General features: G+C 62.4%; 3 protein-coding genes across 4 annotated transcripts; 1 reads left to right on the top strand and 2 right to left on the bottom strand.

Annotated features, from left to right (window-relative positions):
* The first annotated feature begins 7,643 nt into the window (after positions 1 to 7,643).
* PERM1 (PPARGC1 and ESRR induced regulator, muscle 1) lies at positions 7,644 to 11,407 on the top strand. The gene is made up of 3 exons (XM_037062277.1): positions 7,644 to 10,174; positions 10,766 to 10,891; positions 11,092 to 11,407. The coding sequence occupies exons 1-3, from the start codon at positions 8,215 to 8,217 to the stop codon at positions 11,199 to 11,201; spliced, it is 2,196 nt and encodes a 731-aa protein (XP_036918172.1). The 5' UTR covers positions 7,644 to 8,214; the 3' UTR covers positions 11,202 to 11,407.
* A 1,229-nt stretch (positions 11,408 to 12,636) lies between these two features.
* On the bottom strand, positions 12,637 to 19,174 carry PLEKHN1 (pleckstrin homology domain containing N1). Its single transcript, XM_037062280.1, has 16 exons — positions 18,895 to 19,174; positions 18,704 to 18,800; positions 16,428 to 16,574; positions 16,265 to 16,345; positions 16,078 to 16,150; positions 15,674 to 15,801; positions 15,473 to 15,604; positions 15,281 to 15,361; positions 14,696 to 14,771; positions 14,449 to 14,597; positions 14,183 to 14,332; positions 13,877 to 14,017; positions 13,557 to 13,697; positions 13,160 to 13,372; positions 12,991 to 13,039; positions 12,637 to 12,906 (listed from the first exon to the last, which is right to left on the bottom strand). The coding sequence occupies exons 1-16, from the start codon at positions 18,975 to 18,977 to the stop codon at positions 12,791 to 12,793; spliced, it is 1,857 nt and encodes a 618-aa protein (XP_036918175.1). The 5' UTR covers positions 18,978 to 19,174; the 3' UTR covers positions 12,637 to 12,790.
* A 592-nt stretch (positions 19,175 to 19,766) lies between these two features.
* KLHL17 (kelch like family member 17) lies at positions 19,767 to 25,389 on the bottom strand. 2 transcript variants are annotated; one of them, XM_037062279.1, is made up of 12 exons: positions 25,172 to 25,389; positions 24,102 to 24,361; positions 23,897 to 24,018; positions 23,564 to 23,785; positions 23,034 to 23,150; positions 22,615 to 22,828; positions 22,163 to 22,307; positions 21,912 to 22,079; positions 21,484 to 21,572; positions 21,310 to 21,383; positions 20,915 to 21,096; positions 19,767 to 20,640 (listed from the first exon to the last, which is right to left on the bottom strand). In XM_037062279.1, the coding sequence occupies exons 1-12, from the start codon at positions 25,276 to 25,278 to the stop codon at positions 20,412 to 20,414; spliced, it is 1,929 nt and encodes a 642-aa protein (XP_036918174.1). In that variant the 5' UTR covers positions 25,279 to 25,389; the 3' UTR covers positions 19,767 to 20,411. The 2 variants fall into 2 exon arrangements, with proteins under 2 accessions (XP_036918174.1, XP_036918173.1); XM_037062278.1 differs by having other exon boundaries at positions 20,887 to 21,096.
* Between the last annotated feature and the right edge of the window lie 185 nt (positions 25,390 to 25,574).

A 25,574-nucleotide genomic window follows, 5' to 3' on the forward strand; every position in this document is an offset into this window, starting at 1 on the left:
ACTGGGGGCAGGGGTCTGCTGCAGACCCTTTGAGAAGCTGTAGGGAAGAAGGCCTGCCTCCCTTTGGTGGTGGTGTGGGCTGATGCTCCTTTGCATATGTGGTCCCTCCCAGGCACTAGGCCACACATGGGGGACCCTCCCAGCCCACAGGCACACCTGGCTGGGGGCCCTAGGCTTGAAGGTCTGCAGGTTCCCTCAGATGACCCCCCCAGCGAGCTTTCTCCTCAGTGTCAAATTGGACCTCCTTCCCAAATTCAGCAGGCAGCTTCCTCCTGGCTAGGGAGACCTACTGCCCCCAGCACGGGCTGGGAGAGTCAGGCCACCTGGCCCGGAGTTTGGGCGCCCATGTGGAGTGAATGGAGCAATGCCTCCGACGTCCAGTCCCTGAGAAGTGCTCAGAGCATGGCAGCTGTGGTCACAGGCCATGGCCCTGACTGTGTGACCGGGCTGTAGATATCCTGGCTGCTGTCCTCATGAGTCCCAGGTGCACAGTCCTCTTAGGTCTGTGACATGGTCTTGGGGAAAGTGTGGGCTCCCAGGAACCGTCCTGCCTGATGCTAGGCTCACCTGGGCAGGTAAGTGAGAGGGACACACGCAGAGCCAGGTACGCACAATTGGTGTTGCAGACACACGGAGCTGGACAGAGAGAGGCCCCACTGAGACCCTCAGACTTGGTGTGCTTGCCCACCGGCCCTGGTCTCCCTCAGTCTGCTCTGTCTGGGAAGCCTGCAGACCTGCCTCCTGTGCCCCCACCACGCAGCCTCCCCGAGGTGTGGAGCAGTCAGGAAGGCTCCCTGTGCCGCCTGCAGGTGTGTGCTCTCGCCCAGCTGTGTGCCCCTGGGCGAGTCTCGCGTCTCTAGTGCGGAGCACCTGCCTCGGCACCGCCGCGTGGTGGGGAGCATCAGATAGATGTGTGATCTGCATTGTGAGCACCCCTTCTGGCCAAGATGAAGTAGCTGGGGCCGGATTTTCTTTCCTGCCTTCATCAGCTGAAACACCGGACAAAACTGTCAGAAACAGCACATGTGAAAGACAGTTGTCCCTGAGAAGGGACCAGCGGGTGAGCCTCATTGCCCCAAATGACTACCGGAAGAACGTTTCCAGGTCAGGTGCCAGGTGGAGCCCGACTTGAGGGGAGGGAGGTGTCAGGGGGACCCGGACCCATGCGACCTTGCAGGGTGACCCAATCATAAATCGCTGACTGGGAAGGTCCTGGTGGGGAGTCACACCCCAGGCTCACAACTCTCAGTGAAAAGTTTCTCTTTGCCTAACAAGTTTATAAACAAGGCCTAAAAGCATCGAAGGGCTTCCAAGTAATTCAGCTGCACCCAGGGCAAAGCTCGAGAGTGTTCATAAGAGCAAAAAATACCCAGCCCCCAACACGTTGAATTCACAATGTCTGGCACCCGTAAAAGTGACAGGCTCACAAAGGGACAGAGAGATGTGACTCGTGAGGAGGGAAACGTCACAGGAGAGAACTAGTGTGCTAGGGCACTGCGGGTTCCCGCGGTGGCACCGACTGCGGCCACGGAGGAGAGTGCGAATCTTGCCAGGGACGTGGAAGGCGGAGAGACCCGCTGAGGCGCGTGGCACAGTGTCTGAGGGGAGGACTGCACTGGAGGGGACGGACGGCAGACGACGTTGCCGAGGGAGGGACCAGGGGACTGCAGACATAAAAGCTATTCATAATAAAACAGATTAAAAGGCAAACAAACAAAAAGACAGGGAGAGCACCAGTGAGCTGCGGGACAGCGTCGAGGGGCCTGATTTACATGGAATCAGGTCCCAGAAGGAGGGGAGAAATAACAACATTTGAAGAAGTAACGGTTGGAATTTTTCCAATTTTTGGTAGATTTTATTTGTTTACTTTTATTTTTTGTTTTTCATTTCATTTTTGATGTTTTGTTATTTGTGCTATCACAGATGTCTCATTCCCACCCTCTACCCCTCCCCACCCAGAGCACCCCCCACTTCCATAGTCAATCCACACACCATTGTCCATGTCCTTGGGCCTCAGGTATGCTCTTTGGCTGATCCCTTCACCTTCTTTCAACCAGTCCCCAGCCCGCCCTCCCCTCTTACAGCTGTCAGTCTGTTCCATGATTTTACGCCTCTGGTTCTATTTTGCTCATTAGTTTACTTTGTTCATTGGAGTCCTCATATAAGTCAGATAATATAATATTTGTCTTTCACCAACTGGCCTCTTTCACTTAGCATAATAGTCTCCAGTTCCATCCGTGCTACTGCAAAAGGTAGGAGCTCCTTCTTTCTCTCTGCTGCGTAGTACTCCAAAGTGTAAACGTACCAGTTTTTTGATCCACTCATTTACTGATGGGCACCTAGGTTGCTTCCAGCACTTGCCTATTGTGAATTGTGCTGCTAGGAACATTGGGGTGCATAGGTTCTTTTGGATTGATGTTGCAAGGTTCTTAGGATATAATCCTAGCAGTGGAATTGCTGGGTCAAAAGGCAGGTCCATTTTTTGTTTTCTGAAAAAATTCCATGTTGTTTCCCATAGTGGTTGTCCCAGTCTGCAATCTCGCCAACAGTGCACTTGATCGTGATGGTTTTAATCTGCATCTCTGATGGCTAATGGTGCTGAGCATCCTTTCGCGTGTCTCTGGACCATCAGTATGTCCTCTTTGGAGAGGTGTCTATTTAGGTCCTTTGCCCATTTTAAATTGGATTGTTTGTATTCCTGGTGTTGAGTTGTATGAATTTTTTATTTTTTTAAGTTTTATTTATTTATTTATTTTTAGAGAGAAGGGGAGGGAGGGAGAGGGAGAGAAACACCAATGTGTGGTTGCCTCTCACACGCCCCCTACTGGGGACCCAGCGCACAACCCAGGCCTGTGCCCTGACTGGGAATCGAACCGGAAACCCCTTGCTTCACAGGCCCATGCTCAATCCACTGAGCCACACCAGCCAGGGCAAGTTTTTTATTTTTAAGGTTTTATTTATTTATTTTTAGAGAGGGGGAGAGAGGGAGAAAGAGAGGGAGGGCAACTTCGGTGTGTGGTTGCCTCCCATGTCCCCCCTGCCACCTGCTACACTAAGGATCTGGCCCAGGCCTGTGCCCTGACTGGGAATTGAACCGGCGACCCTTTGAGGTCGGTGAGGTCGATGGAGCAGGTTGGTGCTCAATCCACTGAGCCACACCGGCCATGGCGAGTTGTATGAGTTCTTTATGTTCTTTATGTATTTTGGAGATTAAACCCTTGTCCCATGTATCTTATTTAGTTATTTAAACTAAAGGCCCCATGTTGTGTGAACCCATTTACCTGGAATGTTCAGAACATGCCAATTGATAGAGGGTGGGTTGGTGGTTTCCTGGCGCGGGGGGAGGTTGAGGGGAATGGGCATGGGGTCCCTCGTAGGGTCATGCTCCAAACTCGATTGTGACACTGGTTGTACAACTCTGTGGTTACACTAAAACCCACTTAATTGAAATGGATGGGTTTTATAAATAAAGCTGATATCCCTCTCCCTGCAAAAAAAAAAAAGCAATAAAGAAGAAATTAACTTCTGCTCCTCAAGAGACACTGTTAAGAAAATGAAAAGATGAGCCATAAACTAGCAGAAAATGTTTGCAGATCACATGTCTGATGAAGGAGCTGTATACAAAACATACAAAGATCTCTCAAGACCCAACAATAAGAAACAAACTAACCCGATTAAGAAGATGAGCCAAAAAATGGGTCATTTCATAGAAGGTTATGGATGACAGAAAACACATGAAAAGGTGCTCAGCATCACTAGTCCTTAAGGAAGGTTGGGTGGAAGCCACAACGAGGCACCACTGCTCACAGGTAGAAAGGTAAAAGCGCCGGTCACACCTGGTGTGGACCAGGTGTGCCTCATACACCGCTGGTGGGAGGGAAAACTAGACATATTGGAAAAACAGTCTGGCAGTTTCTTTATTTTTTAAAAGAGGCTATTTATTCACTTTTAGAGAGAAGGGAAGGGAGGGAGAGATGGAGAGAAACATCACCGTGTGAGGTACATCAATCGTTTGCCTCTCACAGGACCCCAACCCCCCAACTTGGGACCTGGCCCACAACCCAGGCATGTGCCCTGACTGGGAATTGAACCAGCGACCTTTGCAGGGCAGCACTTAATCCACTGAATCACGTCAGCCAGGGGGACAGTCTGGCAGTTTCTTAGAAAGTTAAACGTATTGCTGCCCGGTGGCCCGGCCATCCCGCCCCAAGAGAAATGAAAACACGTCCACACTGAGACCAGAACACAAACGCTCACAGTGGCTTTGTACAGAGTGGATAAACCAACTGTGCCTCCAACAACAGAACACTCCACACCTAAAAGAAAAGAAAGGAACTAGTGATACGCACCGTGGTGTGGATGCTGAGTGGTAGACACCAGGCACACCGTCCTATTGTCCATGCCCGTTTGTATGAAATTCCAAGCAACGCCACCTAACTGCCCGCCCAGCGACGAAGCCGGTTATGGTCCGAGGGGAGCAGGGAGGGGGCATTTCCCCAGGGCGGGGGAACCTTCAGGGGTGACGGGCATGTTCACTCTCTGGGCCTGTCGAGACTTAGCGAATTTTACACTTTAAGTGCGTGCAGTTTGTTGAGTGTACGTCATCCCTCATTAGAACGATTTTTAAAAAGTAAAGAGCCCGTAATCTGGGGAAAACGTTTAAGACTGCCTGGCGTGCAACAGCTGGTTGGTGAACGCTGGTTCACTGTGTTTCTGAGAGCTTGCTGTCTCAAGGCCCAGGGTTCAAGGAGACGCAAGGCTTCGGGAAAGGGGTCCTGGCAGCCCAAGAAGTGTCCAGAGGGAGCCGGCCATCGGCTTCCAGTGGGGTCCTGGTGCTCTCTGGTGGCCATGAGGGGTACAGCAGGCCGTGCGGCTGTCCACCCTGTCTTTGCACGATTGCCTGTGTGCCCCCTGCGTGGGGAGTGCGCCCTCCTGCCCGAGCCGACGCACTCCCCTATTCGCACCCTGGCCCAGGCGCTGGTCTCCTAGCAGACTCAGCGCCTCCACCCACCGAGGGGCTGGGCTAGGGTCCCGTGGGCCTGTGGTGGAGCCCTGCCTGGTTTCCTTGTCAGGCCCCAGGTATCCCTGGCTGCCCTAACAGTCGTGATTGGGGTGGAAATTAACTCCTGTGACATCTGGTCTTCCAAAGGCCGTCAGGGTCTTTGCAGGTCTTTTCAGGTCTTTGCAGGTCCCCCGCCATTGGCCGCCTCACGCCCGCAGCCTCGGAGCCAGCTTCTCCCCCACCCTTCCTGTGTGCATTGAGAAAGGCCGACCTGGGGCTGACCTGTGGGACCCCTGGGTCGGTGCGGGGTGCCAGGGGAGGGCACTCGTGATAACCCCAAAGGAAACTGTTGACAACTTGAACTACGATGCGATTTAAATTTTACCGATTCAAACTTCTGTTCATTCAAAGTCACGGCGCAGAGAGTGAAAGAGCTTCCGGGAGAGTGGACAGGGCAGCAGGGGCCGGGCCCAGAGGACGCGGATGCTCGGCCATGTCTGTCTGCCTCCCTGATCACATCTCCCCTATACGGGGGCTCCTCTGTGTCCTTTGTCACATCCATTTGCCACCAACTGGTAAAAGCAAAGTGTTTCCCTCAGTTCTGCGAGCTGCTCCGGCAAATGAATCCGAGGGGCAGCCACCAGGGAACCAACGATGTGTGCCAAGTTGGACAGATGTCCTGGGACCTGGCATCCAAGGGGCGGCAGTCTCGTGGGTCTGAGCCCTCGTCCTGGGAGCTGACGCTCCATCCGGGTGGACAACCTGAGCCTCAGCTGAAGCGGCTGTCGCAGGGCCCCCACTTCTGGACCAGAGAGGCACGCGTGGTGTGGCAAGGAGGGGAGCCCTCGTAGGAGCACAGGAGTGAGGACAGAGAAAGGCGCCCGGGGTGCACGTCGCCCCAGGCCAGGCCCGCTCCCACCCTCCTGTGTGGTGTCCGGTGGGAGCCACATGGCCGCTCACCTGCTCTTTGTCTCCTTGGGTGCTTCCTGCACGCCTGTCACACAGAGTGGCCCGCCGAGGCCCAGCCGCCCGTGCCGGGCCCTTCTTTAGGATTCCTCGTCTCCCTCGCAGCCGGGGCCCTGCCGTCCTTGCCCCTGAGGCTTGTCCCTCAGACTCTCGTGACTTTCGTCCCGGGTTCCTGCCTCCTCCTTAGGACGTGGAGCTGTCGGGAGCCTCTCTACCTCCCTGTGCGTCTAGCCCACTGCTCCTCCCTCGTGTCCCCCACCAGGAGGCCGGAGGAGTGTGTGTCACAGTGACCTGCCCAGGGAAAGGCAGTGTAGCCCCCGGGTCAGGTCAGGATGGCCTGGGGCAGCACCAAGAGCAGAGGCTTTGGGACCCGACTCTGCGTCTCGCTGGCTGCGGGGCTGGCACAGGTCACTCACACTCTGTGCGTCACACAGCTCACCTGGAACTGAGGGTCCTTCTGGCAGCCCCCCAGGAAAAATGGTTTTGGGAAAGGGCCCAGGGGGTCCTGGAGGGGCTGCCACCCTCCAGCCCCTGTTGGAAGCACGTCACCCCTGCCTTCTCTCTGGTGACTGGCACACCTGGGAGTTGGCAGCCCCCTCGGGTCCCATCCCCAGGAGCCAGGTGGGGAGATGCCAGAGGGGAGCAGCTCCCAACCCTCTCAAGCCTCCCAGAGGCCCAGGGGCCCATGTGGGGGCCCCTGACAGAGAGCCTTTAATGCCCCACAGGCCCTGCAAGCCCTAGCAGGGTGGACAGTGCCACCGGGGAAGGGCTGGTGTTCCCCTTGGGCCCAGACAGGGGAGGTGCAAGCCCTGCCCTCAGGTCCACAGCAGCCCACCTGCAAAGGACCTCGAGGAACATTCTGGAATCCATCAGTCCTAGCTTGTCATTCTAACTCCCTCCATTCCCCGCAGGCGTCGGGGTCAAGCCCCGAGACCCAGAGGGCCTGAGCTAGTCTTGGGGGGCTACTGGTGATGAGGCAACAGAGAGGGTTCTGAGACCTCACAGCCATGGGGCCCCTTTAAGAGGAAGCAGTGGACTTCAGCCAGGCAGAGGGAGGCGGCAGGTGCTGAGTGCTGGTCAGCATTCTCTGGCTGGCGTCCCACCTGACCAGGAAGGTGTCCCTCACGTAGCTGGAGGCCCCTCAAATGCCATCTATTTGTGGCCTGGACCCTGAGAGCTGGCAGGAGACATGTGACCCCTGGACGGTATTTTTGGCTGTGGGGGTGGGGCCTACGTGGCAAGCCTAGCACCAAGCCGCTCTGGGAAAGGCAGCTTGGACGCCCCGCTCTGCTGCCCGGCTGGCCACAGGGTCCCAGGTACGACGCCAGCAGCTTCTCATTCCAGTCCTGAGGGGTCCCAAAGGCGGACAGACCCCACAGGGACCTTCCCTAGACCTAGAGAGGAGGGTGAAGTTCAGTGGTCAGGAAGCCACGGCGCCCCGGTGCCCAGGCATCTACAACCCAGGACTGGGCTGACAAAGGCCAGGGCAGCCCCCACGGGGGCCTGAGAGTTAGAGGCTCTCCAGCTAGGGTCACCAAGATGGGGCAGACAGAGGGGCCTCTGCTGGCTGGTCATGTCTGGGTCAGGGCCCCGCCTGACCCTTGGGGGGCCTCACTGAGTGAGCCGCTGGGAGTCAGGAGCCCCCTTCTGGTCTGTGGTCTCTTGCCTGGGTCTTCCTGATGACCGAGTGCACCCTGACCTTGGGGAGCTGGAGGGAGCCCAGCAGCCAGTCCCAGCCAAGGCTCCTGGAAGGTCATCGCCAAAGGCTGGTCACCTGCTGGCCACTGTGGCCCCTCCCCCATGGCCAGCTGCCACCTGGAGCATGCTGGGATAGGCCAGGGCTGACCCTTGTGAGGTGGGCTTTGCTGTGTGAAGTCAGCTTGTTTGAGGGCAGGTTGCAGGGGAAGGCTGACCCAGCTGAACAAAAAATGCTCGAAGATGTGAAGGAACGCCACTTCTCCGGCCAAAAATCCGAACACAAGGGTCCTATTGCTCAACGCATCTCACCGATCTAGAGCTGTGTTTGGTGGAAGGAGGGTGACAACGTGCCCTGAAACTGCCACTCGGGGTCAGTTTGGAAACGGACCGTGGGGCTGCGGATGGTCGGACCCGGAGGCAGCAGCCAGCTTGCCCCTGCTGGGCTTCTGTACAGGACGGAGATGCTGGCCTAGCGCCGAGCCAGGGCGGGGCGTGGCAGTGCGTGAAGCCCCCGAGCTCAGCCTCGCATGTGCCCCTACTGACCCAAGATGGAGAACTTCCAGTACAGCGTCCAGCTGAGCGACCAGGACTGGGCTGAGTTCTCGGCCGCTGCTGAGGAGTGCGGCCTGCTGCAGGCCAGCCTGGCCTCCGGGGATGAGCTTCTGTCCAGTGACATTGACCAAGGGGACAGCAGTGGCAGCAGTCCCCCTGAGCCCCATCCCCTCCTTGGGGGCAGTGGCTGGCGTGGCTTCAAGGAGGAGGACCAGGCAGCCCCACAGCAGCTGGTCAGCAGGTCTTGGCAAGAGCCCGTCCTGGCCCTGGAGGCCGGTCAGCAGATGCCCGGCACGTCAGCACGGTCAGAAGCCCAGCCGTCCCTCAGCTCCGGTGCTGCCCCTCCTGGCCAGAGCACATCCCTCCAAGGTCCAGTATCTTCCGGAGACGAGATGCAGAGGCTTCTGCAGGGGCCGGCCCCCCGGGACTCTCCCCCTAAGCCCCCTGGGGAGCCTCCTCCGAGCCCTGAGCCGCCAGGCCACAGCACTGCATCCCAGAGGCCTCCTGGCAGCCCTGGAGCTCCGCCCCGAAGCCCCAGCCGAAAGAAGAGGCGTGCTGCGGGTGCCAAGGGGGGTGGGCGCTCGGGGGCCGCAGGCCCTGCATCCACCGGGCCGGGCTCCCCGCTGCCCACTCAGGCCAGGCCCAAGGAGGACCTTGCCCCAGCTGGGACCATGGGGAAGGGACCCTCGGCTGGGACGGCAGAGCAGACGACAGGAGCCCAGCAGGACAAGCTGGAGCCAGAGTCTACGGCAGCCCCTGAGCTGGTGGCCAGGCCCGGGCTGGATCCGTGTGCACCCCTCCTCACTACTGAGCAAGGTACAGACCTGCTCAGGACGACCCCCAGAGCTGACCCACACCCTGTGTCCACACCTGCCCAGGGGCCTTGCCCGGATTTCTCGACCGTGGAGTCCGACACGGCTCTGTCTGAAACTGCCTCCAAGCTTCTTCCTGACACGACTGTGTCTGTACCCGCCTGCAAGCCTCGACTGGACGTGCAGCGGCCCACGCTGAGCCCAGAGGTCACACTGGAGGTGGACGCATCTACACCCGTCCAAAAGGTGCAGCCTGACGTGTCTGGACCTGCACCTGCCTCTGTCCCCCAGACCCCGCCTGACCTGAAGGAGGCAGAGGCTGCCCCACCGGCCAAGCTATATTCGAGCCCTGTTGTGTCTTCAGGGGGGCACCAAGAGAAGCCCACAGGGGAGCCCTCAGCAGATGACCCTAGACACACCTCGGAGGAGCCCTCCCCAGGGCCCATCCAAGCCGCCAAGAAGAAGAAAGTGCGGTTCTCAGTGGCTGTGCCCAGCCCCGAGGAGCCGGGGTCAGGAGAGGCCTCGAGACCTCTCTCACCAGCGCCAGCCTGGTCCTCAGCCCCCAGGACGGCTGCGGGGGGCCGTGGGGGGCCTGGAGCTTGGGACGCAGTGGCAGTGGGGCCCCGGCCTCCCCAGTCTCGGATCCTGAAGCACCTGCCCCCCCCTGCCCCCTCTGCCTCCGAGGGCCTTGGGTACAGAAGCTGCTTTGCGGTGACTGTCCCAGAAGCCTACGAGTTCTTCTTTTGTGACACTATCGAGGAGGAGGACGAAGATGCTGAGGAGGCAGCAGAGGCGGGCAAGGCCCCAGCCCAAGCCCAGTGGCCGGAAGTGTGTGAGTTCTTCTTCCGAGACAGCCACGCCCGGAGATCTAGGCACCGGCGGCACCAGTCCCTGTCCCCGGCTCTGCAAGCCAAGCCTGGGCCAGCCCCTCTGCCTGGAGACCCCATGCCCATCTCCATCCCTGAGGTCTATGAACACTTCCTTGGGGAGGACAGGTTAGGGGGTGTGCTGGGGCCGGCTGCCCCTCTCCAACTGCAAGCCGCGGAGGCCCCCACATCGACTCCCCAGGGAGCAGAGCCTGGCACCCCGCTGGAGCCCGGCCTGGCCATAGCAGAGCAGCTCGACGTGGTGCTCAGGCCAGCAGGTGCGTGTCATGGGGGCCCCATGGCCTGTCCACATCCTGGGAACACACTGTCCAGGGATGTCAGCCAGGATGGCCACTGGGGGAGGGGCAGGCCAGGACCCCGGTTGGGAGCTGGGGGCAGGCCCCGAGGATGAACTGGGAAGGAGGAACCAGTTCCTGGCCACCCCAGGGCACAGTCCAGGTGGGGCAGCCCAGGCCGGGTCATTCAGGGGCTTGGCTGTGCACTGACTGTCACCCTGAGTGCAGGCCCAGATGATACTCGAGCTCTGCCCTCAGCTGCTGGCAGGGCGGGTACTGGGGCAGCGGACGCTCGATGGGTTTCATCCCACATTCCTTCTGGAGGCTCCTGTAGAAGCCAGGAAATGGTGCCCCAGAGGCTGCTTGCCCACATCGACCTGACTCAACTGCACCACACGCTGCCCTGTGTCTTGGGACAGAGGTATCACGGGGAAGATGTGATTCAGAAAGTGCGTCCCAAGGCAGACGTGTCCCCAGACATGTGCAGGGAAGGTGTGTCCCCAGACAGATGTGTGCAGGGCAGACGTGTCTCAGTGGAGTGGCTGGAGCTCAGAGCAGGCTTTTCTTTCCTAGAAAAGCCCTGGGGACCGCTCACTTCACTGACTTTCAGCCAGAATGACATGTGCCTGGTGTTTGTGGCCTTTGCCACCTGGGCTGTGAGGACATCAGACCTGCACACCCCGGACGCCTGGAAAACAGGTTTGGGGGCCCTGGGGGCCGGAGGGGCTGGTGCTGAGAAGTCAGCCGGGGTGCCATTTCCCCGATGGGCCTGCAGGGATGAGGGGAGGCACAGGTTTCTTCTCTGACCCACTGCTCGCCCCCACCCCCCACCCTTGGAGGGCCAGGCCCTGCAGGTGCAAGGCGGTGGTGACTCAGGTGGCCTCCTGCTTCCCTTGCAGTCTTGCTGGCCAACATTGGCACCATCTCCGCCATCCGCTACTTCCGCCGGCAGGTGGGGCGTGGCCGCCACAGCCCGAGCCCGAGCCCGAGCCCCAGCCCCAGCTCCTAGGACCCACGCTTGGCCCAGGGAGATGCAGGACAAGGAAGTGGCCACAGGCGCCAGGATGAGGCACTGCCCTCTGGCCTTACCCTTTGAGTTCTGCGGCAGTATCTAGGAAGGAGCCAGTGTCCTCAGTCCTGGCTTCCTTGGACTCCACCGAAGGCTGAGGCCAGTGGCCAAAGCCCAGGCTGTGCTCCATACCTCGGCGGGGGGGGGGGGGGGCGGGNCTGCCCCTCCAAGGGTGGGGGGGGGGGGGGGGGGGGAAGGTTTGGCAGGTTGGGTGGCTGGGGCTGAGCAGGGAGCTGGTTAGGAAGGTGGACAGATTTGCAAATAAAAACGGGGTGTCCAGCAAAAGCGGAATTTTGGACAGTGTCAGAGACGTGCAGTGATACCTCGGCACACGGCGGACCCTGCACGCATTGCATTTTGGTGAGAAAAGCATGCCTGTTCGAGACTCGTCGCATTGCTAGAACTTGTGGGGGTCGAGACGCTGTCGCCCCCCAAGGGGAGATGCTTCATCTCGGCCTTTGCTGGCTCCGGCGCTCGTCCGAGCCCCGCCTGGAGCAAACTGACGACGAGGTACCACTGTACTCATCCCAGGAAACGACGTGGTTTGTCTGAAATCAAATGTGACTGGGGGTCTGTTTTGTCTGGTGTCTGTTAGAGGGTGAGCGGCAGGAAGAGTGTTGGGATGGGAGGGTGCCAGAGGGCTGGCAGCAGCAGGCCCTACCTGGACATCTGGGCAGGGGGCAGGGTGGTCTGGGGACGCTGGGGCGGGGGGCATCCCAGGGACTCTCTGCCCTGTTCTCAAGAGCACTGGGCTGCAGGGTGGGGGTCTGCAGGGCAAAGCCTGGGGCCCCTGCTCAGGGGAGCCCTGGACAAGGTGCACAGCAGAGTTCGGTGGTATCGGGTGGAGGGACGGGCCACCTGGGATTGGGCCAGGGCTGAGAGGAGCCAGAGGAGGGGCAGGAAGGTGGGCAGGGGGCTGGCGAGAAGGGCATTTGGCGAGGGGCAGCGGGCACAGGTTCCCACGCAGCAGGGCCCTGGCTGCTGAGGGAAGAACGTGTGGACACAGACAAATAAAGTTTCCTTCTCTTCTTTCTTGTTTAGCCTCTTGTCCCTTTCTCCTGCGCATCACTGCCCCACCCTCACGTGCCCAGGCAACCCTCCTACCTCGGACCTTGCCACCTCTGACCTCGTGACCTCACGTACTCCCACCCTCACTAACCCAACTTTCTTAGCCCTCTGACCTTCACCCCTGCTCCGTTCTTCCATGCCCCGGTGAAGCCCCCATCAAGTCCCTCCCTCACTCTCTCCCTGGGCCAAGGCCGGGGTTTGGCCCCTCCGGGTGCCCTGCTCTGGTCTGTGGTCCAGCTGCACCGGTTTTGAGCACCCTCAGAGTGAGGTCATCCTCTTGGCCCCTCGAGAGCCTAGAAAACTCAGGGATCTGACACCCTCTCCACACCCCTGGGGTTAGACCCTGCCCAGTGTTGGGTGGGGGGTGGTCGGCCAGTGGCCCCACAGCAACCAGGCCTTGCTGGAGATCCCCCAGGGCTGGCACTGGCAGGTAGTCCTGAGAAACAGCTGCCCAGGGCCCATCAGATCCACTGGGGGAGCCCCCCCTCAGCCTCGGTGGCTCCATGGGGCCGTTGCTGGTGGTGGGGGGACAGAGCCTTGTCCCAGATGTTGTCATAGCTCCTGGGGGGTTCGCCATCTGGGGGGAGAGGCAGAGGAGCATGTTCCTTCAGGAAGTGATACCGAGCCCCCCCCCCAGACAGAGGCAGGGTCTCTCACTCACCTGGGGGGCGCAGCAGGGGCTTGGGTGAAACTTCCTTGGGAGGGGCGACCTGGAGGCCCCAAACACAAGCATGAGAGCCCAGCCCTGGGGAGGGGCTCAGAGAACAGCCCACAAACTGCCACACTCCCTGTCCTTGGTCTCGCTGCCCAGGGTGGGGGCTGCTACTCACGAGCTGCTGCGGGGAGTCAGGGGGCCGGGGCTCGCGGCCCTTGGCGGAGCCCCGGTGCCGCTGAGAGGCTCGGCCCTGCAGGGCTCCCTTCCTGGAGAGCAAGTGGGGGCCGGAGGCTGCAGAGCTGGTGTCGGAGACGGGCACGGACACAGGGACGGAAGGGAACAGACTGGAGGGCTCGGGTCCACGGGAGCTCTTCATCGCGGTGAGGAACTGCCGGTGCAGCGTTGGTGACTTGAGACCCTTGCCCACAAGCCCCTGTACCTCTCCTGGAGGAACTTGCCCCAGCAGACCTCAGGCTTCCTCTGACCCTTAGGTGGTGGCAACCCTAGGCCCCAGGGGAGCAGGACCTGACCCCAAACAGTACAGCCCGTTCCATCACCGGCAGAGAACTGACCTCATCCAGGCCCCGGACGTCTCTGATTTTGTGGTGGGAGGTGGCAGGCGGTGTGTAGGGGTCGGCGTACAGGGGGGAGTGTGGCGTCTCCAGTGAGTGGTCTGGGCCCTCTGGGTCGTCCTCTAGGCTCAGCCTGGTCACCTGCATGCGAGAGGCGGCAGAGATGGGTCTCCTGGAGCTGGACACGCCCAGGTCCTTCCTCCTCCTCCTCAAGAGGTTTTTGGGAGGCTCCAGGACCTCCTGGGCCAGAGAGACAGGACGGGGTGGTGGAAAGCAGAGGGAGAGCCTGATCTGGAGCTGGGGCTGACGGCTGGACCCACCTTGGTCAGGTCCAGGTGTAGCGGGGAGGCTGAGCCGGGCCCCTCGCCCCTGGCCTTGCTTCTGGGTAACCGACTGCTGCTAGCCCGTCTCAGCTCTGCCTTCTGCACACTGACGCTGGTACAGCCAGGGCTGGCCTGGTCCTGTGGGAACAGAATCTTCCAGAAGAGTCTCCGGGCCCTCTCCCACACAACCCCTGAGGAGCTAGCATCCCGTGAGGAATGAGGTACCTCGGGACCCAGACTCCCCAACACAAACTCACCTCGTCCCCCTCCCGCGCCTCCCCCCTCCCTGCCTCCTGTACTCACAGGTGCAGGCTGGGTGGGGCAGCCAGTCGTGGATGGTGCTGAGCACTCGGGGAGGGAATGGCTGGTTCGGGTGGAGGGGGGTGCTGGGCACCCTGAGTCCCAGCTGGTCTGTCCATCTGAAGAGAGTGAGCCTCGGCCACTGCCCAGAACCTGGTGTTGGGGGGGCGGGTGGTGAGCCGCAGGGCAGGCCCTGTCCTCAATGACCCATGCCCAGCCCCACCCTCTGCCCCCACTTCCATCATGTCCAGGGCCTGCTGACCCCTCACCTGGCTGGGCACCCGCAGCCCTGGGAGGCTCTCAGGGCCAGGCAGGAGGGGCGCCCCCTCCCTGTGGGAGACGGTCTGCAGGCAGAGCAGCCAGTGGCTGTAGTCCTCGTAGCTGGCGCACAGCACGCGGATGGTGTTGATGAGGCGGCCTGGCACACAGCACACAGACACCGTGAGGTGCCCCCAGGCCCCATTTAAGAGCTGGCACCCACTGGGCTCACGCCCGCCCCCCCAGGCCACAGCGCACCTTCGATCAGGAAGGAGCGGATCTGCTTCCCCTTCTCCTCCAGGTTGATGCGGATGGCGCTGAGTGGCAGCTCCCCCTGCAGGGACAGCAGGGGGGGCGGGGCCTCTGTCTGGGCCCATGACTGCGATGGCCCTTCAGAGCTGGGGACATCAGGCAGGGTGCAGCAGGGACCAGCCTTGAGGGAGCCAGGTGCTCCCCATCTGCCCTGGGGGCATCTTTACGTCCCTCCCCCTGCCTCTGGGTGGGGCCTTCATCAACCAATGGCAGACAGACACACAGCCGATGCTCATGGGGACAGGTCTTCTTCCTCACTGCTAAGACTGGGAGGAGACACTAGGGGGACTGCAGCCACATGTGTCCCCCGGAAGCCACCAGCTCCTCTGGGCAACTTGGGTGCCCAGTGGGGCCCCTCTTGCCCACATCAGAGCTGAGACCAGACTGACCAGGGCAGCCAGCTGGGTGGGTGGGGCCAGGATGCTCTGTCCCAACTGGCCCCGAAATACAGGTTTCTCCTGAGCCACTGCCCCCTCCCACCCCCACACACAGGGCACCACCCTGGGGTGGGTCGCCGTGGGGAGGACCCACCTTGAAGCCGAGCCCGTCAGCCTCCTCAGAGAAAATGGCCAGGGACGTGGGGTACAGGACCAGGAGGCGGTCCCATTGCTCCTGTCAGAGGTCAAAGGGCAGCGTGGGGTCTCGCAGACACACAGCACGAGCCTGGTCCCCACCGGCCGCCTCCACTCCCCCACCCCCTCTCACCCCATGTCCCCCACGCACCTGTGATGGCAGGTGCTGCAGCTTGACCCTCGAGGCGCAGATGGCACTGCCCACTGCTGGGCGCCCCCACGCCGTCCGCAGCTGGGTCAGCCTGTGCTGCAGACTCCACGGGAGCTCGTCTTCAGGAACGCCCTGGGAAAGTGGGGTCAGGGCAGGCAGGCAGTGGGGCTTGGAGAGGGGTGCGGGGTTCCCGGCACTCACCTGTGGGGGTGCTGAGTGGCAGCGCTGTGGCCCTCCCAGAAGAGCCATCTGCTTTTCCAGGTGGTAGAGCCAGAGACCCAGCTCGGCTGGGCTGGGGCAGACCACCAGAAGGGGGGCGGGCAGCGGGCCTGTGGGAGGAGCAGTGGGGAAGGCCAGGCTAGCAGCCCACAGGAGAGGGCCCTCCTCAGGACCCCCACAGACCCCAGGGCTGCAGCTGGGAGGAGCCTAGGGTGCTGTCCAAGACCTGCTGCCTCCCGCCCCAGTGCAGCACATGGCTGTGTGTCCACTGGAGGAAATGTCAGGAACCTGAATATGGTCAAGGCACCTGGCCACAGGCCAAGGTCACTGAGCAGCCCTAGCCCTCTGGGCCTCCTGGGGCTGGGACTGACCATGTCCCCTCAAACCTGTGATCTGGAAGGCATGCTCTCTGGACCCCTCCAGCGGGGAGATGCTCAGCTCCACCAGCGGTAACAGCCCCTGCCAGAGCATAGTGGGAGGGGGGAGCTGGGGGACACCCTGGGGGTAGCCACTGCCTCCCAAGGGGCTTTCTCCCCACCCCGCTAGCCTCCTCCATCTGCCCACTTCCCTCACCTGGAAAGTGAGTCCCTCAGAACCGTGGGCCTGGAAGTAGAGGTGGGAAGGAAAGAGCTCCAGGTAGCAGTCGCTGATGTCCTGGGGGAGCAGGGCCACGGTCTGAGTGCCCAGAGGCAGGCTGCAGGCTGGGCCCCGAGTGCCCACCTGGCCCGGCCCCCACCTGGCTGTGCTGGAACCTCAGCTGGACCTTGGCGTAGTGCACAACCTTGCCCAGGTTCCTCACGGGCACCTTGCGTCGCCCCTTCTTGAAAACACTCAGCAGTGGCTGGTCCAGGTGTTCTCGCTGGCTCTCCAGGCCCGGGAGGTCCTGTGGGGAGCCGCGCTCAAGGGAGGGGCCTGAGCTCCAGCACGTGCACGAGCACGCATGCGCGCGCGCGGCCTCACTGCCAGCTGTGGAGCTCGTGTGTGGTCTCGTGATGCAGACAGTGATGGCTGGACTCAGACTGTGTCCTTACTTTGGGTACTCAGCCCCCCAAGACACGCTTACTTTTGGTGTCTGAAGGAGACGATGCTCAAAACCCTCCTGAGTCTCCGGTATTGGCTGGGAGATGTTTGATACCTGGTTCTAAAAAGGATCTGAAATGATCTGTAGCCTTTGCCAGCCCCTCCATGGTCCATTTTGACTTGCCAATGTGACATCTGTGAGTGTGAGCAGGGCTGGGGAGAGAGTGAGCACCCCTGACCCCTGATGTCACTTAGCGGAGGCCAGGCCACGGCCTAGGGGTCCTCTGAGACCTGCTCCCTGCCCCCGGCCCTCCTGCTCTTCCCACACACCAGGTGCACGCCTGGCTCAGGGCCTTGGGGTTGGCTGCTCCCTCTGCCTGGGCCGTCTTCTCCCCTCCTTCAGGGCGGGCTCACGCACCCCCACCCCAGGCAAGACCGGCTGGTGCCCACTAAGCCCTCCTCTCCGGGCCCCTGTGCCAATCACTGATCCTGCCTTTGGCTGGTTGGTCAGGTCAGGGCTCTGTCACAGGGATAGAGACACCCCGAGAACAGGGCTTCTGTCTGTTTTGCCCACCGCTGTATCAGGGCCTCCTGGGATGTGCTGGGGACTCAGGGCCTGTCCACTGGTACCCACAAACACACAGCCAATTCTGGGGCACAGAGAGGCCTCCGCAAATGGGGTGGATCGCCAAACTGGGGTCAGACAGGGCTGAGTGCTGACCTGGGACAGGGAGCTGCACTGAGGAGGGGCCATGCCCCCTCTAGGACTTTCAGGGGCTGCCCCACTGGTGGCTGTGCCCATGGACAAGCCCAGGAATGTGCACCGACAGACTCACAGTTCCCGGTCTCCCTGCCTCTGGGTGGGGCCTCCTGCACCCACACCCAGTTTGGGGAACGACACTGGGATGGGACCGTGAAAAATAGGCCAAGGAGCAGGAAGGGCTGTGAAGATGGCCCTGTGGCCAGGGGAGGAGTCAGCTCAGAGCCACCCAGGCAGGACCCGGGGGAGCTGGCTTCTCCCCAGCCCCGTCTCCAGAGGTGCAACACGCCCCGTCCCCTTTCTAGCCACCAGTCCTGGCAAAAGAGGATGGCCACACCTCCACGGACCCCACCAGGGTCCTGGGATGGGTCCTGGGCCCAGACGGCAGGCGCGGAGATCTGAGATTTGGCCACAGGGAAGGACCTGGAAGGACCCTGTGCCTCCAAGGGACCTGGCCTCTAAAGCCCATACTTGCCCTCAGGGAGCCCCGGAAGCCCAGGCCAACAGGACCAGGAGTGCGGGGCGGAGCCCTGGCCCAACCCCCCTCAGCGACCTCTCAGTCCTAGCGGAGCTGGGTAGAGGAGGGGTGGTTTTCAGAGCAGCAGGGCTTGGTGGCTAGTCCTTGCCGTGTGGCCCTGGGGTGGGGGACACAGGGCGTTGCTCTGGGAGGAGGCGGTGGTGGATGCTGGGAGACTCCTTGGAAGAAACTGAGGCCCAGACTGGGCGAGAGGCCCACCCACTGATCGCCCAAGCCCCTCCCCCGAGTAAATGGGATTCACATCCACATTAGGAACACGACATCCAAGCCCACACAACAACAGCTCAGAGATACGTGGGTCTGCTCCAACCCAAACGTGGCTGGACACGCTCACTCTCCAGTCCTGGGCCAGGCGGGCGGACAGCGGGCCTCCCCGGGCCGGCGGCAGCGCCCCCTCCGAGGCGGCTCCGAGGCCCCGCCCACAGCGCCACGGCTGCTAGCTCACCCACTGACTCAGAGCTTGTCCGGGTTTCGCTCTCCGCTCAGACTTTCGGCTGGAGGAGCTCCTGGGGCGGGGCTGTTCCCACTTCCTCACCTGGTTCTGGGTTTGACACCCCCTGCCCTCCCTTCCCCGGCTGAGCCCGAGACCCCGAGCTGAGCAGACGAGGGGCACGCACCGCACCGCAGCCCAACACGGGCGCACCACTGCACCCCTGGGAGGCCGCCCCGGGGCTGGGCCACACCCGCCGCTCACCGTCCCAGGGATGTAGTAGAACTTGTCGGCGGTGGTGTCCCCCTCAGCACGGGCCTCGGTGCCAAACAGGCCAGCCAGCTTCCTCGTGCCATCCTCTCTGGGGACAGGGGGAGAGGGGCTCAGAGCCTGCTCCTCCAGGCAGGTTGAGGGTGACCCTGTGACCCAGTGCCGAGGCCACGCCCGCCTCTCACCTACTACCCTTCAGCGAGGGCTTTCTGGAGAAGGAGGCCCGGAGCCTTCTAGGAGCCTGAGGGACGCAGTGGCTGTTCCCCATGGGCTGCGGTGGCGGCTGGGTGGCTGGCCCCAGCAAGCTGGTCGACGGGTCTGGGTCCCGAGTCCTGAGCCTCCTGCCCCCACCCCCTGGGGGCGGGCCGGGGCGTCCAGCCTGGTTCCTAAGGGCTGGGCGAGGGCGGAGCCTCTCCGGGAGGGACCGGCCCTACCTGTGCAGAGACTTTCAGTCCTCTGAGCTGGGTCTTCCCTACCAGGGTCAACCTGGGGGGTGTGGGGTGAGGCCCCGTCTCAGCCTCTAGTGCGAACGGGATGGGCCTCTCATGCCTGGCCCCTGAGCACGCAGCCTGCCAGAACTTAGGCTGTGGTGTCTGGGCTGGAGCTTAGAAGGCCTGGGGACCCCTCTGAAGGCACCCCACGTGAGCACACATCCTCTTTCCACCAACACGCCAACTTGAGTCACCGGTGACGGTGAGGGGGTGTGCAGTCCCTCCTGAAGCAGGAGCTTGCAACACGGGGGAAGTGGGCAAGGGGGAGCCTGGACCCTCCCCCACCTTTTCTCCTTCCCTCGCCCATCCCTCACTCCCTGGCAAGGGGCCAAGGTCAGGGCCCCACTGGCTCAAGCAGAGTCCAGAGAGGAGACCATCATGGTGACCCTGGGACGAGACGGGCCACAGGGCCCTCTACACACAGGACTGACAGGGGCCCCACCCAGGCCCTTGCAGTCCTGCCACAGCTGGACGTGGTGGTGGCACCTCCAAGGCCCAAGATGCCAGCACAGCACCTCCACCTAGCTGTGTCCTCACCCCCAGACAGGACCCTAAAAGGCAGAGACGCACAGACTCAGGCCTGGAGCCCGAGAAACGAGTTTAATGTACGAGTTTATTGCTCTTATTGCTGGGAGCGACCTGTGTGTGCCAGGAAAGACCCCCGCCCACAGGCAGGAAGCCCCTTGTGCCCACCCTGGGAGGTACCTTGCCAGGCGAGGCAAAGGTGGTGTGCAAAGCAAAGGCTGGGAGGTACCTTGCCCTGCCCGGAAGGCCGCCCCCTCTCCCCTCTGCCAGCTGCTCTGCATCTACCATCTACCTCTCGGCCTCTCCAGGTCTGCAGAGTCTGGGTTGGCTTCGACCCAGGGCAACGAATGTCCACCCCCATACTCCCTGGTGCCCCCAGCCGGGTGGGAGGGCACCCCGGTCGGCAGCTTGGTCCCAGGACACAGGACACCTTCCAGAGTAAACGTAGGAACTGGCCGCTGTGGCACTGCTCGCCGATCAATAAATACTGAATAAATAAACAGACGAGTAAAGAGACCGCACACACATAAACGAACACTGAGGACCGGACACAGAAACGCGGACAGACGGTGCAGGTTGTCCCTGGTGCAGGTGAAGGATCCCAGCCCCAACACGCGGTTGGGAGGAGGGAGGCGCTGGGGCCCCCTGTGGGGCTTAAGGCATGTGGGAGGCCACAGCCCCCCGGGTCAGAGGCTGGTGGACGACACAGACAGCGTGGGTGACGACGGCGGCGGGAAGTTGAGCAGCTCTAGTACCGCCACGCCCACGCTGCTGCGCCGAGTGAACATGCAGGACGCAGCCACCCACTTGTTGGTCCTTGGGTTGTACTTCTCGATGGAGTTGAGGCTGGAGCTGCCGTCGTTGCCCCCCACGGCATACAGCCATCCATCCATGGCCACTAGGTCGTGGGTGCTCCTGGGGGTAGGGCAGGTGGGTGAGAAGGCAGGGTGGAGCCACGGGGCCACGCCCCACCCCCGGGGGTGGAGCCAAGGGCCCTGGGAGGAGCTCCTGGGGGTGGAGCCACGGGGCCTGGGAGGAGCTCCAGGGGGTGGAGCCACGGGTCCCGGGAGGGAGGGTGGATATACTAATCCAGTGATACACGTTGCTCAGGCTCAGCCTCCAAGGGGGCCAACCAGCTGTGATGGTGACAGGGTGACACACCCTGCCTGCGGGCTGTGGCACAGCGCACCTTCGGATGTTCATGGGTGCCACACTCTCCCAGGCCCCGGCCTTGGGGCTGTATCTCTCCACGGAGTTGAGGCAGCTGGTGCCATCGTTGCCACCGGCGACGTAGAGAGCCCCCTCCAGCACTGCTACGCCAGCTGAGCTGCGCCGGCTCAACATGGAGGCCACTGGCGTCCACGTGTTCACCTGTGGTGGAGGGGACCCACTGGGGCAGACCCACCACCAGCCTCCCTCCACCTACCCAGCGCAAACCCCCACTCCAGGGCAGTGTCTGTGGGACGCTGCAGGGCGGGGGAGACGGATCTAAAGGGCTGATGCCCTGCAGGACGTGGGGAGCCAAAGAGGTGACCTCAGGCAGCCCTTGGGGAGGGGAACACCTGGGACAGGGGCATTTCGAACCTGGGGCTCGTACTTCTCCACAGTGGCCAGGTGGGACGAGCTGTCGTAACCGCCCACTGCGTACAGGTTACCGTCTGCGGGGAGTCAACATGCCCATGGTGTGCCTGCTGGGCGGGTCCTTAGGGTGGGGGCAGGCAGAGGTGGGCACCACAGCCAGCCAGCCCTGACACCCACCAAGCACGGCCACACGGACATAGCGCCTGCGGGTGCTCATGGCAGCAACAGACGTCCACGTTCCGGTCAGAGGGTCGTAGCGCTCAGCACTGTGGACAACAGGGTCACCACTGACCCAGAGCAATGGCAGACCAGGACCTGCCCTCCCCCAGCGAGGATGAAAATTCCGTGTGGGGGAGTCATAAGGACAGACATGTGTCCCCCTGGAGCAGGACGCTGGCCTGGTGTGTGTGCCCGGGGCCCTGGGCCAGGGGCAAGGAGCCCAAGAGGAACAGGGCAGGTGGGCTGGCACAGGTAACGAGGCTTAGGGGACTGGCGTCAGGCAGGGTCCCCCTTTGCTCTCCTCAAAGTGACCTCTGCAGTCCTGATGCCACCTTCCTGCTGTGGAGCCACCCTAAAAGGCTGCCCGACCTGACCTGCGCCATTACCTGTTGAGGCAGGAGGCCCCGTCGTAGCCGCCAGCTGCGTACAGGAGCCCGTGCAGCACTGCCACACCCAGGCAGCTGCGTCTTGTGCCCATGGACACCTCAGCCTGCCAGGTGTTGGTCACAGGGTCATAGGACTCCACGGTGGCCAGGTCTGAAGTTCCATCGTAACTAGAAGAGGGGCCCACTGCCGTTGGGGCTGGCCCAGTGGGTTCACACTCAGCCCCTGACCCGAGAGGAGCCACCACGCTTACCCGCCCACTGCGTACAGTCGGTTCCCAACTGCTGCCACACCCACTCGGGCTCGGCGCGTGGACATGGAGGCCACCACGTGCCAGCGGTCAGTGCGCGTGTCATAAGCTTCACAGTCCCCATGGATGGCGAACAGGCTCCCGCCACCTAGGGAGGCGGAGGTGCTGGGGCAGCACGAGGGGCCCAGGGAGGCAGTGGGCTGTGGGCTCGGGCACAGCTCATGGTGGAGCGTCTGTGGGCTCCAAGGGGGGCAATTTTTGAGTTGGTCACACCACACAGGTTCCTCCACAGGTGGAGAGAGAGGTGGGTGTAGGGTGGGTGCAGGATGTGACCAACACAGGGTGGGGGTGGCTGGTGCTAAGCTCAGGAACCGAAGACCCAGAACAGAGATGTGAAGGCAGAGGGAGGGGCCCTGGGGGGAGTGGACATGAGGGGACAGGACAGGTGGGCATACCCACAGCGAAGAGCACAGGGCCGGCTCCTTCACAGCGTCGGGGCCGAGTGCGGCTGGTGCCTAGGACACCTCTCTGCTCTGGCAGCAGGTGGAACTTGAGGGCCTCGATGAGCAGGTCCTTACAGTCCGGGTGATGTCTCACCAGGCTCTCTGCGTCCACGTGGCCCAGCAGGAAGTCCCGGCTCAGCAGCGGCAGGCGCACGCACTTCATCAGCTGGGGTGCAGGGGCACCATGGTCAGGAAGCAGGTAGAACCCGTGAGCACACTTCGTCCCCGCAGCGAGAGCCCCCTCAGACACCTGTCCACCTGTACGTTGGGCACTTCTCGAGACACGTGACTGCGTTGCCCCTGGGGTGTCCCTGGACATGGAGGCACCGTAGGCCCCTCACAGACACTGGGCCCCGAGGGGCTGGCCTCACCCGTGGAACGTGCTGCCTCCGAGCATCCACATCATGCTTGACCCAGCTCAGGACGGCGCGGTAGACATCCTCCTCTGAAGGCACGTTCAGGCTGTCGCTGGAGACCAGTTCCAGCACCTGGGGGTGGGGACCCTCAGACCTGAGACCTGGGGAGGGTCTTGGGGGCCCACAGAGCCCTGATGGTGCCTGGGAAGGTGCCAACACTGGGGGGCCCAGTGTTCCTATGAGGAGGGGCCAAGCAGGGTCAGGAGCCACAGATCTGGTTCCTGGGGGCCCTGGCATTCCTGGGGACATGGACCAGGGACTGGGGTTGCAGGCAGGGATGTGGTCAGAAACCAAAGGAGAAGACTTGGATGGGGTCAGAAGGTGGGGACAAAGAAGTGGCAAGGTGTGGGTGGTGGGGCTGGAACTAGACCAGAGACCGGGAATAGGGTTAGGGAGCAGGTGCCCAGGTCTTAAGGGCCCAAGTGATGGGGCCAGGGGTCCAGGGACTGGGTCACGGCCTGGCTGCGCCCCAGCTGGCACGTTACCTGCTTCAGCGGCAACAGCATGAACTCTTCGGTCTTGGCCACGTCCACGAAGTGCTGCAGCACGTACCTGTGCGCCGCCTTGAGCAGGTCACTGCACGAGTGCGTGTCGGCGAAGCCTCGGATGCCCAGACAGTTGGAGGGGTCGAGCTGACTCAGCAGGAACTTGCAGCAGGCGTCACGGACGCCGTTCAGCTGCAGAAGGCTGGCGGCTGGAAGCAGCGTCTGTGGGTGAGGGGGCCGGGAGAGCAGACAGAGAGAAATAGGTGAGAGGAGAGCTGGGGCTGGAGAACAGGTGGAGGATGGGATGCGATGGAAGAGGTGAGGCAGCCTCACCTGCACGTTGCCTTCTCCTACCACGATCTCGGCCGTGTAGGCAAACTGCACCAGCTGGTCCAAGGCCTGAGGGTCAATGTCATGCAACGTCACATGGGTCTGGCGGCTCTCGCTCATCTCATCTGTGGAGACAGTGGGTCAGGCCAGCCCTGCCTGCAGAGCCCCGCAGAGCCCCCAGGTGCCCACTGGGTAGGATGGTACTTGCTTGTGAACATGGCATGGAAGTAGGGGCTGCAGGAGGCCAGCACCACCTTGTGTGCCCGTATCTCCTTGGCGGCCACGTGCAGGACGATGTCACACAGGAGGCCTCTCTGCCGCATGCGGCTCATGGCCACGAAGGCATCATGGTAGTGCCGCTTGGAATTGTGGGACACAGTGTGGCCCTCTCGGCTCAGCAGCTGCATGGCACCCTCCATGGGGGCCGTGGGCCTAGCCGGCCGGGTCCTTGCACGCTCGGCCTCAGGGCTGCGATAGGCAGTGCCAGGTCAGGGTGCCAGATCAGGGCCAGGGCACCCAGGTGGCCACTTGTCCCCTCAGGGCCCATACCAGGTGTCCATGGGGGACCCCACCTGCGGCCTCGGCTCACCCCACTCTGCTCCCTCACTTCCAAAGAGCCTCCCCTGCGCTTCTTCCACAAGGCTGGAGTGTCGAAACTGCACAGTTTCTTCGCGCCCCCCCCCGCCCCCCCCCGCCCCGGCAAGCACCGTACTTCTTGCTGCCCAGGTGCCTTGGTCAGAACCCGTCTTTCTCTGCCCATTGCTGGCCACCTTTCCCGGGCTCCCCTCGGAGTCCGGTGACCACAGACCTGGCTGGCACACAGGATGTGCACGAAGTGAAACTGGTCAGTGGAAGCAGGCGGCTCTGGAGCGGACCCTGCGCCCCCCAACCCCAGCAGGCGTGACCTCTTTTGACCCTCCGGAGCAACTCTGCCGGTCCCTCCTGCGCCCCCGCTCCCCGACCACCCCCCACCCTCGCCATTCTGCAGACAAGCCGCCTGAATCTATGAGCAGCGCAACCAGGCAGGATTAAACGGCTGCGGGAGGGGACAGAGCTTCCGGGGGGCAGCTGCCTCTGGACGCATTGCCCCGCGTCCGGAGCGTGTGCGGATAAACCGAGGGAGCAGGTTGGACCCATCCCAGGCAACCCAAGCCTGCGGGCGCCAAGGCCTCCCCATCCCGGCAGCCTGCCAGGGTCGGCGTGCGCCCCTCCCTCCCTCCTTCCCGGACCCGCTTAGTCCCTGGCCCGGCCCCGGTCCCAGCCCCCCGGCCTACTCACGCCGGCGGCTGCGGCGGAGGCGGTGGAGGCGCCTCCGGCCCGGGCCCCGGGCTGCCGTGCTCAGGGCTTTGCGTCCTGCCGGCCGGGCGCTCGCTGCGGGGCTGCATGGGCTCGGCCACCGCGCCCGCCGCCGATCCTCGGAGGACGCCCAGACTCACAGGTGCACGGACAGCTGGAGGGCTGCTCGGCGGCGGCGGCGGCCGGTTCAGCGTCTCTGGCTCCCACCGCTTGCCCGCAGCCGCTGTTTCTCGGCGCCGCCCGCCCCGCCTCCCGCGCGCCCCCTACCGGTTTCGGGCACGGAAAGTAAGACGCGAATCCTCTCAACTTCCCGGCGCCACGCCTGCCTCCTCCTCCAGGAAGCCCCCCCCCCCCGGGCTCCACCTGCCGCTCCTGTCCAAGAAGC

Source organism: Sturnira hondurensis, unplaced genomic scaffold, assembly GCF_014824575.4.
Source record: "Sturnira hondurensis isolate 20B ecotype Veracruz unplaced genomic scaffold, ASM1482457v3 Scaffold0013931, whole genome shotgun sequence".
Classification (NCBI taxonomy): Eukaryota; Metazoa; Chordata; class Mammalia; order Chiroptera; family Phyllostomidae; genus Sturnira; species Sturnira hondurensis.

Bases quoted from the DNA above. Each gene is read 5' to 3' on its own strand.
- PERM1 (XM_037062277.1), top strand. From the start codon at position 8,215: ATGGAGAACTTCCAGTACAGCGTCCAGCTGAGCGACCAGGACTGGGCT. The intron at 10,175-10,765 runs GTGCGTGTCATG...TTTCTTTCCTAG, and splicing joins CGTGGTGCTCAGGCCAGCAG to AAAAGCCCTGGGGACCGCTC. The intron at 10,892-11,091 runs GTTTGGGGGCCC...CTTCCCTTGCAG, and splicing joins CCCGGACGCCTGGAAAACAG to TCTTGCTGGCCAACATTGGC.
- PLEKHN1 (XM_037062280.1), bottom strand. From the start codon at position 18,977: ATGGGGAACAGCCACTGCGTCCCTCAGGCTCCTAGAAGGCTCCGGGCC. The intron at 15,802-16,077 runs GTTTGAGGGGAC...CTCCTCCCACAG, and splicing joins GCATGCCTTCCAGATCACAG to GCCCGCTGCCCGCCCCCCTT. The intron at 13,373-13,556 runs GTCAGTTCTCTG...CTGCACCGGCAG, and splicing joins ACGTCCGGGGCCTGGATGAG to TTCCTCACCGCGATGAAGAG.
- KLHL17 (XM_037062278.1), bottom strand. From the start codon at position 25,278: ATGCAGCCCCGCAGCGAGCGCCCGGCCGGCAGGACGCAAAGCCCTGAG. The intron at 23,786-23,896 runs GTGAGGCTGCCT...CCTCACCCACAG, and splicing joins TAGGAGAAGGCAACGTGCAG to ACGCTGCTTCCAGCCGCCAG. The intron at 23,151-23,563 runs GTAACGTGCCAG...CCCCACCCCCAG, and splicing joins TGCTGTTGCCGCTGAAGCAG to GTGCTGGAACTGGTCTCCAG.